Source organism: Cnephaeus nilssonii (genome assembly GCF_951640355.1).
Source record: "Cnephaeus nilssonii genome assembly, chromosome: 19".
In the NCBI taxonomy this organism is placed as follows: Eukaryota; Metazoa; Chordata; class Mammalia; order Chiroptera; family Vespertilionidae; genus Cnephaeus; species Cnephaeus nilssonii.
Window position 1 is genome coordinate 8,714,279 of NC_137090.1, and position 12,520 is coordinate 8,726,798.

Here is a 12,520-nt window from a genome sequence, read left to right on the forward strand (position 1 = left end):
TGTTAGCAGATAGTTTGAATAAGATAACATAGGATGCTTATTACACTGGCCCTTCCTAACAATTTCTGTTAAAATAAGGTTATTGGTTTTCCATTGTTCACCTTTATTTTTTGTGATTCATTTTGAGAACTAGAGCAAATAGAATAAAATATTTTAACTAAAGAATCTTCAGGACTGAAGCTGGGAGTATTTGGTATCCAATTTCCTAAATGGAGTGGGTGTTTAAAATGCTGTTCCTTCCTCTTTATTCTGAATGACATATGTTGCATGAATTTGTGCAAGTAAGATGTTCAAGATAACATTTTTGTAATCTTTTGTAATTATATTTTACAAGTTGGTTCCGTTATCATGCTCAAACTTTTTTCATGCTCTAAAATGTATTGCCATGTTTTCTTGAATTTGATTCATAATTGGCTTTAAGAGAAAGTGTTTGGGAAAACATAGATTTAAATAATAAGATTTAATTTAGTCATTTATCTTACTGGAGTTAATTTTTATGCCATTGGTTTTCACATTGTCAAAAAATACAACTTAAGGAGATGACTAAGAAATAATTATGTCCATTAAACTATTAGGACTGCTGAAGGGCAGAGATATTTTGCTGAACTCTCCCAGATGCTTACATAAACATGACCATGATATTTAAAATAGATTTGTATTTGTGAAGTAGGCAGCTGAATTAAATATATCAGTTTTGCTATAAATTGAAAGTGCTATTGAACAAAAATAGTTATCACATTAAAATAGACCTCCCTCAACACCAGTGATATTTTAGAAATCTGTCAGTCTATTTTTCCAAAGCTGCTGTTGCTGTTGATTTCTTATTACAGTCCTTTTGTGTTTATTCTTTTCAATAGCTTTTACAGATATTAAATGCCTATCTGGTTTTTAAATATTGTTAATTTATTCTGGTCTAGATAATTTCTTACAGGCTGACATTTTATGTGAATTATAAAGATATAATGAAAGAACCCATTTATTTCAAAATTACCTAACTTGATATTTATGCTTACTTATTTTGATTAGCTGAAAAGTGTTTGTACCCTTTTAGTCACTTTAAGAATAAATTTTGTCAGACTATAGTTGTTGCATTTTAGCTCAGAGAGACCCCCTTCCTCCTTACCATCTTCCCTCTCTTTGTTGAAAGAAGTCAGGGGGTATGTAGTGACTTTCATATGGCACAGTGGACCAACTGAGATGCCAAGATATTATTTTAGATGTTGCTCATATCTCTTTTGAGCTTTGCTTATATGAAGAAGTTCTGACTGGAATACAGAAGAAAGCTTTGATTGTTATTCTATGCCATGAGCATAATTTAATTCGGGGAAAGTTTTGACTCTAGCTGATGTGGGGAGGTTCATGGGGGGAAATGAGCAAGAAAAAAATGTAAAGTGCCTTAATTTAAATTCAGTTATGATCAATACATTTTGGTCTAAGAGAACTAAAATATGAGAGAAGGTACCTAGTTCTTATAGCTATCTCACACCTATTGTTGAGCTACAGTCCTACCTAATATAATAAAAGTTGCTTTGGTATTTTCATGGATTTAAAAACACATGTTTCACCCTGGTCAGTTTTGCTCAGTGGATAGAGTGTCAGCCCTTGGACTGAAGAGTCACAGGTTCAATTACAGTCAAGGGCATGTACCTCGGTTGTAGTTTCAATCCCTGCCCCTGGTTGGGGCATATGTGGGAGACAACCAATCGATGTGTCTCTCTCACATCGATGTTTCTCTTTCCCCCTCATTTTCACTCTCTCTTGAAATCAATGGAAAAATATCTTTGGGTGAGGATTAACACAAACAAACCAACAGAAACCCACATGTTTCATATGTCCAGGTCCATGCCATTTTACTCGTTGCATCAGGGATTGATGTTCCATTTGTTTGTTACCATTGTGACCAGAGGATTTTCATGCCTCCATTTCCAGACTCATGAGAGATGCTGATCTTGTAGTTTGATTTCTTTCATCTTCTGAACCCATCACATTCTCTCTTTGTGGAATCAGGAAACCCCGTAGAGTTAGCTCTTGATTTGCACTGAGGTGTAATAACTGCAGAGCTTCAGGGCCCCCAAATAATTGGGGGAAGTTTTTTTGGTAAATTGTGGTATAGTGCAGTAGGAAGAACCCTGGATTAGAAGCCAAAAGACCCAGGTTCTGATTCTAGCTCAGTCATTTCTTAACTGTGTGTTTAGACAAATCACGTAACCTTTCTGGGCCTCTGTTTACTCATCTGTGAAATGAGGAGACCGAATAGATGATGAAGTGATCAGAAAGGTCCCTCCCAGCTCTATCATTCTACAAGTCTGTGAGATGAGTTAGAAAAGGTAGCAATTATGAATACCCTTTGTGTTTATCAAGCCCTTCTGAATGACTTTAGATAACTCTTTTCTCAAGGTTGTATAGGTATGGTGTTTATGTTAGGAACCATATCATATATTTTGGGGGTATTTTTAATAAGATGAATCTGATATTCTATAAAACAGCTGTGTTAGCTCAATAGTCATATATTTGACTTAGGAATCATACTTGTTCATTCACTTTTTTGTCCATTTATTCATCATGAGATGGTTATAAAGCTCCTGCCCCACACGTGATATTCCTGTTCCTAAACATTATTCTAATCTTCTAGCATTAGCTTATATCCTGAACCTTTTAGAGATATTTTTATAAGCTTTTTAGTCATTTAACTGAATCAATCTTTTTGATAGAAAATATCAAGGGCGGCAGGAAAAGGAACATTATGACAGTGTGATATGAAGTGATGTAAAATATATGGGGCTAAAGTTTCCCTCCTCCCCTCTTCTCTCCTCTCTTCTCTCTCCTATATTTCCTCTCCGTTTTCTGAAAAGATCAGCTGCCAGGGAAATGGCAGTGGGTAAAGTGTGAATGAGTCACTCCCTTTAATCCTTGCTGACAGTTGCACAGCACTCAGACATACCTTGGCTTCCCTGCCCTCTTGAACTATGAGGGTAAGGGTGAAATTATATAATCAGGTCAGCCTGATACTTTCCCAGCAGGCTAGAGATAATTACCAGTAGGTAACATTTCTCATCCATTAGAATTGAACTGAGGAAGTGGGACCTATTGGATTAAGTTTAAATGCATTTAGAAACACACAAAAAAAACCATGACTCTATTGAAGAGTAAGAGTGCAATTGCATTGCCCAAATAGGAGAAAAATAAAAATCTTTTTTTCCTAATTCTCCAATAAATTTTGTATCACTTTCTCTAAAATGGAAAATAAATTGGCACGCATTCATTAGAAATCAGAGTCTTCCAACATCAAAATAATTATTCTTAGTTCTTTTCAAAGGACAAGAAGACTTTACTTTTAGTGCCCAAGCCTTTTAGGGGTTGTCCTTTCTCTGAATCTTTTTCTCCTATTATAAACTTGTTGGACTATACTTCTAACTAGGCCATCTTCAAATACTTGGCTCAAAATAGAGGCCAGATTTCTTTCCTGGGGGGAGGAGGGAAATGATGACATTTCTGCATATTGCTTTTTCTGATTTTCATTCTTTTTCCAAAAACAGATGTGGTATTCATACCATAGCATCTTCTTATTTAATTTTATGCATTACTTTATTAAAGGAAGTTTTCATGTCTAAATGAACATGAAAAAGATCTCACTCACCTGCGGTAAACATGAGTGAGGTTTTGACACTTCAACAAACACCATCAATTCTCCCTGTGAAGTAACTAAAGAGAAATTGTCCGCTTTGGTTAACAGAGTGATAGGAGCAGTTTTAATACCTGTTTCTAAAAGCACAAAGTAACTTCTCCCACCCTTTCCCAAAAGGCTGGAATCCATGCTCCTATATGTATTAAAAAGTCATAGCATTTTAGATCTTGAAGGGATATTAGGAAGCACCCAGTGAAGTTCTTTTACCAAGGAGGGAAAGGGGGTCAGAGAGATAAAGAGACAGGGCTAGTAGGTGACAGAGCAGGGCCAGAACCTAGAGCTTGAAGTACTGCAGTCTAAGGGGCACCCAGAGCAGCGCATGTCATGTGTGGGACACGGGGGCTGTGGACAGGAATGAGTATAGACATTGAAGCTCGTGGAAGAAAAGCTCTGAAAAAGGGCAGTCATTCTGCTGCAAGAGTGTGTTTTCATTTTTTATTATTAAATTAAATTTATTGGGGTGATGTTGGTTAATACATTATATGCGTTCCAAGCTTATAGTTCTGTGATACATAATTTCTATTTCACCACCCAAAGTCTGCTCTCCTTCCATCACCATATATGTGGCCCTTTTACCCTCTTCATCCTCCCCCCATGGTGTGTTTTCTTGAGAAAAGAAGTTATCTCCCACTGGTGATTCCATCAGGACAGACAACATCCAAGTAGCCCTTCACAGAGGACAAGGCTTCTGCAGCATAAAAAAAAAAAAAAAATGTGGTCCACAGCTCAGTTTTCCTCACTGCCACCCCCACAGCTCTCTCTCTTCTCTCTCCTTCCTGCTTCGTATTCTGTGGCTCCCCTCTGCTTTCCTCCTCCTGGGAGAAGTGTTAGTCACTTTAGTCTTATTTAGATTGAGATTAGAGCCATAATCATCATCAGATATTCCATTTACCCTACTTACCTGCCTTTTTATTCTTTGGATATATGCTTGCAGTAAGTGATAATACACATGGAAAATTATATGAAGGTCACAGCAATACATTCAAGTGACTTGAAGAAACTTAAAAATAAAGCAAATCTGAATATTTCACATTACCCATCATGATGATGGTAATATTGGAATTGTGTTATTTTTATAATGTTCAAATCATTTCCCCCTCCGCAAAAAAAAACTTTCAATGGCTCCCCATTGGAATAAAATCCAAACAATGCAGGCAGTCTGAGTCTTCCACACTTTGTCTCCAGTTTACCTTTTCTAATATTATTACTTCAGCCAACTAGTCCCTTCATTCAGCCACAATGTACTCACACTTCTATACTTTTCTGCTTCTATGTAATGTTCTTCCCATGCTCTGTCTGAAGTGCCCACCCTCACATCTGCCCTTAAAGGTACACATGGTCTACATTCCTCTACTCTCCTGAGCTCTCTCTCAGCTCTCTCCCTCTGCACTCAAGGCACGGTTAACAGTCTGCTTTTTGTTATATATATGTCTGTCTCCACCACCATCATTATCACCACCTCCCATTACAAGAAAAAAATTTTTTTTAATATATTTTACTGATTTTTTACAGAGAGGAAGGAAGAGGGATAGAGAGTTAGAAACATCGATGAGAGAGAAACATCAATCAGCTGCCTCCCGCACACTCCCCACTGGGTATGTGCCCGCAACCAAGGTACATGCCCTTGACCGGAATCGAACCTGGGACCCTTGAGTCCGCAGGCCAACTCTCTATCCACTGAGCCAAACTGGTCAGGGCAAAAAAAAAAAAAATTTAAAGAAAAGAATAGGTTGATAGTTGTGCCATGTTATGTGTGGCATGCTTGAGAAGTGGTCTGTATTTTTCTCTCTTCACTCTCTTGGCTACTCTATACTTGGTTTCACCACATATTATTAAGAATATTGATTTGTAAGAAACTGTGTAAATGCTGCATCTCCTATGGATTGCAGTTATGTGTGTATTCCTCAAAGCTCCTAAAATGGTATGATGGTGATGATGATGATAGATCTATCATTTATTGAGTTCTTACATATGCCAGACACTCCATTGAACACCTTGCAGACGTCACAATTCTGCATCATAGATATCTTGAATGCATGGTGCTGGTCCTTAGGGAACAAAGCACAGTAGCTTTTCCCTGAAGTCACTGCCAGTGCTGGGATTGTGCCACCTTGGGCAAGGTAGCGACCAGGAAACAGCAGTTAACGCTGAAACACATACTGGGGTTGCATCCTGGTTCTCCATTTACCAACTGAGCAACCTCGACAAGTTAATCAACCTGTTTGCACTTTAGGCTCTTCATCTGTCTGAGAGATGATAATTCATCTTAGGTAAAATGAGGCAATATGCAAAGTACCTAGGACAGCACTAGGTATATAGTAGAGGCTCAATAAATAGTAGCTATTCTTATTAGTATTACATATAAGGCACAGTATTGGGTACTGTGAATTATAAAGACCAGAAGTATACAGATTAGGGTGGTGAGTCTTGTCCCTTGACCCCAAAGACAGAGGATGGAATCCACATGCTCAGTGAAGGTCCCTTTTAGCTTTAGGCTGTGATTCTGTTCTTTGAAGTTGGCACTTAGAAGCCAACAACCATGTGCCCTGGCCACATTGCAGCAGTTCAGGACAGGTGGTTGCTTAGTAGTGTTACCAAAGCCTAAATATTAGGGATCAACACCTTTAAAAAAAGAATTACAGGCCCGCCCTGGCTGGTTTGGCTCAGTGGATGGAGTGTCAGCCTGAGGACCGAGAGGTCCCAGGTTCAATTCCGGTCTAGGGCATGTTCCTTGGTTGCAGGCACATCCCCAGTAGGAGGTGTGCAGGAGCTAGCTGATTGATGTTTCTAACTCTCTATCCCTCTCCCTTCCTTTCTGTAAAAAATCAATAAAATATATTTTTAAAAAGATTTTTAAAAAAGAAGAATTACAGGCCCTAGCTGGTTTAGCTCAGTGGATAGAGCATCGGCCTGTAGACTGAAGAGTCCTGGGTTCAATTCTGTTCAAGGGCAGGCTCAATTCCCATTAGAGGGTGTGCAAGAGGCAGCCGATCAATGATTCTCATTATTGATGTTTCCATCTCTCCTCCCTTCCTCTCTGAAATAAATAAAAATATATTTAAAAAAAGAATCACAGGTAAGGAATGGCCCAAGCAAGCAGTCTCGGTTTCTAAACTTATGACTTGCTGTTGCCATTTGTATTTTCATTGGAAGCAAAACCTCTAATTCAGCCTGAAGCTGCTATCATTAGTCATTCGAAGGTGTGGTATGATTTTGACTAGAAGCTAGACTAGAGGCTCCGTGCAGGTTTGGGAGCAGTTACACTGTTGTGGTTTGACTAACCTTTTTTATGAGTGTGTTACTAAAGAAACGTGAGCTATTGGCTTTTCAATTACTGTAGCTTACCCCTTCTGAGTTTCATACACATTGAGTCATCGAGTCTACAGGTGACTGATAATCATCTGCACGACTCAAGTTACCGTAACCCAGAGATGAGGGGATCTGATGACTGCATGGTGCGTGCACGTGAAGATCTGAGGCTCTCCCATCCTCTTCACAATGAACAATGGTGTGCGTTAACCGCAGAGCTCAGTCACCTATTTCCACTCATCCAGGGGTTCATTTTCCTCTTAATGTTTTGCCTCTTACAACTTTAGCACTCAGCTGTTCTCTGACATGTGCTGCAGGTGGTATAGGTTGTGAAATTGTAGGCCTAATGAAGTAAAGCCAACTCTTGGGAGAAAGGATAAAAGCAGAGTTTGTGTTGTACCTGCCCCACCATAGAAACTTTATGGAGCCTCTCTGTTGGGAGGAAAGATAAAAAGATGCTCAGGGACCCCTGGTATGGGGAGTTGAGTGAGCTGGCCACACTGGAAAATCATCAATAACCTTGAAAAAGCCAAGAAACCAAAGTTCTGTGTCACTCTCTGGGGAATGAACAATTGTGACCTTAGCTGGCTTTCCTGTTATTAGTCTCATTCTTCCAAACAGCCTTGATCAAAGATACATCTGATCTGGAAGCTGAAAATAAGAAAGCAAATGTCTGCTTTTCTGTTGCTTTTTGTTGAGTTGACAAGGCAGGATGTTTTTCTTTGCATATTTTTTCTCTCAGGTATTTGTAGAATCTATCAGGTTGGCCTTAAGGTAGTGGGGATGCAGGACAAATCCATTTGATTACATTAACCCTTTGCACTCGCTTGCTTTTTCCTCGATTCCTTTATCCTAATGCTAACCGTGTCGAGTCACACTCGACATCCGAGTGCAAGAGGTTAAATCTTTTAGCTGGTCTTTCTGGCTCCAGTTCTCTATGTTCTGGTTCATTTTACACATTGCTATTACATTAATATCCTGAAAACAACATTTCGACCACAAGCTTGCCGTGCTCAAGGGCTTGACGTGGTTTGCTGTTTATTCAAATCCAAACCTTATGGTTGACCATTCAGAATGCCCAACATGTGGTCCCACCAGGTGTTACCTTTCTTCAGTATCTCCCAAAATGTGGGATACAAAATGCCAGGAGGCCCACAGGCCTTTTAAAAACCTTCATTCACATGGCAAGAAATTTATTTTCTTTTTAGTTCTCTTTCAGTCTCCCTGATTATATCAAGGAGAAAGATTGAAACTTATTTTGATGCTAGTCGTTGAACACTCTTGGTGATCTCTGTTTTGAACAAAGACAGGGTGGATCTTTGTCTCCAGTACTCACAGTAGAGTCTGATCAAAATTGAATCAATTACTCTGTTTCATCGTCTTTATTTTTCATAGTTACCTTCTTTTTGTGGCAAGTGATTCTGGTTTTCCATATATGTTAGTGACATAGTTTTCTTAAAAAACAGATTTATTTTAACAAAAGAAAGAAATGAAACTGATTCAAACAAAACAAAAAACCCTGATGTTTACCAAGTGTTTTCTATGTGCCAGGTACTGTTCTAAGTGCTTACCATGGAGTCTGTGAGGTAGATATGATTATTATCCCCATTTTACAAGAGGACTTGGAGCCAAAGAGGTTAAGTAACTTGCCCGAGGTCATGCAACTAGTAACTGATGAGCCAGCATCAAATCCAGTCCATGTGACTCTAGCGTTCATGCTGTCCACCACCACACCACCCTGGTGTGTGAATATTGCAGAATGTGAAGGAATAAGTGAAGCTTGAGAAATACTTCATTTTATACGTCTGATATTAGCTATACCCAGACTTTCCGTTTTCCCTGCTGTAGGCCCACTTTTCTACCTCCATTCATGCGTCTTCCTCAATTAGGATGTCCCGTCTACCCCTGAAAAAATAAAAATCCTACCATTTCAAGACTCGTCTCAAAATTTAGGTTTTCCAAGAATGATTTCCCTTCCCCAAGTATTCCTAAAATGTTTGCATTCACTTAACACTTAAGTAAATGATTTGTACCAAACCACCTTGCCTTATAATTCTTTTTACAGAAGACACATTACTCTCCTGCTTGAATGCTTCAAACATGGCATTTAGAATAAAATCAAAGGCTCCATAGGGTGCATCCCTTTCACCACTTTTAACATTTCTTTTTCTCCAGTTCCATATATGCAGGTTGGAAAGACCTCAAGAAAAGGAACTTGTTCTTCCAATCCTTTTGTTTTCTTATATTGGTTTTTCATTGCTGAACCCTTTACTGTCTGGTGGTGACAAATTTGGAACCACAGCATGCCTAGGAAATGTTACAGAAGAGAGGATATGGTTCTGCAAATCGCGCCAGAACCCAACGTCTACAGAATGAAAAAGCATCACATTTTAGGCCCACTTCCAGCTCTTGACACATCTTTCCCGCTTTCTCTCCCTTCGACCAGCCACTCACCACTGAGCACATCTGCCATCACTGTAGGCCCCGCTCCTGCCTTTCCTGTGGCCAGAGAGCCTTGGTTTTCTGACACTCAACACCCACACGCCCCGAAGGTGGCTAAACTCTGTTTTCAAAATCTCTCAGCAGTTTGACATGAGAAGTAGGAAAGGGTGACCACAGATAATTTTGTCAGTTAAGTGTGAGATAGGTCCTAATGATCACACATGTATCAGTGATACCTTTTTTTAAGCAAAAGAATCACACACTTTATGAAAGGGACAAAGATCATGATCTTTCATCAAGAAAGCTTTTCTAAAACTTTCTACATTTGAAGCTCTCTTACTTAAATCTCAGTCTGTCTGGTGACTGATGTGTTTGGGGAGTGGCAAGTACAGGGAGTGGGGAGTTTCTGGGGCTATTATTTCTACCCCTGCAGCTATTTTAAAAGCTGCAGGCCAGTCATAGATCATCCCCGCTTTTGGCAATACGTCCATCCTCCTGGCTCCCTTAGTGTTACCAGAAGAAAATAACAAGCAAAATAAAAGTTGGGAGAATTGACTGGTCTTAGTAGTTCATGCGCAGAAGTGCAGATGCCCCCGTGCCCCTGCACAAGGAGCCCCCACTAAACCTTGTCCTCGTGTTCTCTCGCTTCATTTCCTCCAGAGTTTCCCTCTGACAAGAGCAGTGGAAACAACTCACATTGTAGTTTCAACATAATGACATCTCTGACTCCCCCTTTTGCCTGCTAACCTAATTTATGTTGACTGCCCTAACGTGTGCTGTCAACCACTGTCCCCTGAGACTTCAGCACCGTATGGAACCATTCTGCATGGGCTGGGTGTACCTGCAGGCAACATGTCCTTTCTCTCTTTTCAAGGACTCTGGAAAATCATTTTATAATTGCTCTGCCTTTGTGTTTTTCCTTTTGTAATTCATTATTTTTACTTGTTCTAGGTGAGAAGCGCCACTGCTTTGATGTCAACTATAATCCCAGCTATATGTATGAGAAAGAGAGTGAGATAATACAGACCCGGATGATGGACCAAGCCATCAATAATGCCATCAGCTATCTCGGTGCCGAAGCACTGCGCCCCTTAGTCCAGACGCCGCCTGCTCCCACCTCGGAGATGGTTCCAGTTATCAGCAGCATGTATCCCATAGCCCTCACCCGTGCCGAGATGCCGAATGGTGCCGTCCAAGACCTGGAAAAGAAGCACATCCACCTGCCAGAGAAGAGCCTGCCTTCTGAAAGAGGCCTCTCCCCCAACAACAGTGGCCATGACTCCACAGACACTGACAGCAACCATGAAGAACGCCAGAACCACATCTACCAGCAAAATCACCTGGTCCCTCCTCGGGCCCGCAATGGGATACCACTTCTGAAAGAGATACCCCGCTCTTATGAACTCCTCAAGCCCCCACCCATCTGCCCACGAGACTCCATCAAAGTGATCAACAAAGAAGGGGAGATGATGGATGTGTATCGGTGTGACCACTGTCGAGTCCTCTTTCTGGATTATGTGATGTTCACCATTCACATGGGTTGCCACGGCTTTCGTGATCCTTTTGAGTGTAACATGTGTGGGTATCGAAGCCATGATCGGTATGAGTTTTCATCTCATATAGCCCGAGGAGAACACAGAGCCATGCTAAAGTGAACATCTGGCCCCAAAGATGATTACGCCTGAGCATTCCACATTGTTTTTAAAAACCGACACCCCTACCTAACAAATCCCTCTCAAAACAAACTCAGTTCCAGACTCTCGTACCACTTTTAGTCTCAAAGGGTCATGCTCACATGGGCAAAGAGAAGCGCTGTCTCCATTCAGAAGTTGTTTGCAGATAATGCCGATGTTACTGCTTTTGTGAAACCTTTGTTTGCCCATCAGGGACTTGAATTTTATGATATTTAAAAACCAAAGAAGTATTTGATCACTTTCTTTTGCATCAACAGGACAGGCATACCTTGGAGTTTGTTGCCAGTTGAAAGAGTCCCCCTCGTAGTGCTGCATGAAACACTCTTTCTGAGATATGTCAGCCAGAAGTGCCAAAAGGTCATGAGCCCAGGTCCACACAGAAGAAGAGCTGGCCAATTGACCTTATGGGAAGTCTTGTCCTTCTGCATTTAACAAAAGGCGGAGAGTTAGGATCTAATCTCCCCATCCCAATTAGAGTCTGATAGTAAGGAAAAGATGATCCATAAAATAACTGTCTGTTATCAATAACTGAAGACTCAGTCTTGGAACATCAGATCCTTTTCTTACCACATAAGCAAAAAACCCCCAAAAAAACCGAAGTCATCTGATAATACATCTGCTTCTACTCTTTACCCTCCGTCTCTAATTAAAAGCTGCTTTGGGTTAAAGAAGTCATCTACAGGAGAAATTCTACACAGAAAAACTGATGGTTTTCAATATAGACTGTCATGGAAACTCCAGGAAGTTGTCCACTGTGGGCTATGGCATCCATTTCCTGTGATCAAGATGGGCAGAGCTGGGCGTTGGCCAGTATTCTCAGTGGTTAGAGGGTCAGCCCACACACCAAAGGATCAAAGGGTCTTGGGTTCAATTCCTGGTCAAAGGCACATACCTGGGTTGCAGGTTCGACTCCTAGCTCCAATAGGGGCGCGTGTGGAAGGCAACCAATTAATGTGTCTCACATTGATGTCTCTCTCTCTCTCTCCTGTCCCCTCCCTCATTTCTACTCTCTCTAAAAATCAATGGAAAAAATATCCTTGGGTGAGGATTTAAAAAAAAAAAAGATGGATAGAGCTGGGTTCTGAGGAGGAAGATGGTTTAGCAGCACCAGGGGAGAAAAAGCAATACCACCACCTACCTGAAGTTCTTTGTCTCCTTCATGGGGTATTAGTGTACAGACCCAAAGCAAACTTTCCAACAATTTAAAAAAAACAACAATCCAAAAAGTATAACTTCATCTCCCTCTCCCCACAGGAGAGGACTCAGGGATAGACACCATGAGTGTCGTTTAGGTCAGAGCTGAGCTTCATGGTGGGGTGAGGCGGGGGCACCTCCACTGGCAGGCTCTTTGTCAGATAGGTTGTTTTCTCCTCGTTTTAAATGGAGCCAC

At 40.6% G+C, this 12,520-nt stretch overlaps 1 protein-coding gene across 1 annotated transcript in view; it reads left to right on the forward strand.

Moving 5' to 3' along the window:
• IKZF3 (IKAROS family zinc finger 3) overlaps positions 1 to 11,091 on the forward strand; it is a gene marked incomplete at both ends in the record, with an annotated part of 76,911 nt that extends 65,820 nt beyond the window's left edge. The window contains 1 exon segment of the mRNA XM_079798999.1: positions 10,388 to 11,091. Coding sequence (XP_079655125.1) covers positions 10,388 to 11,091 — 704 coding nt within the window.
• Between the last annotated feature and the right edge of the window lie 1,429 nt (positions 11,092 to 12,520).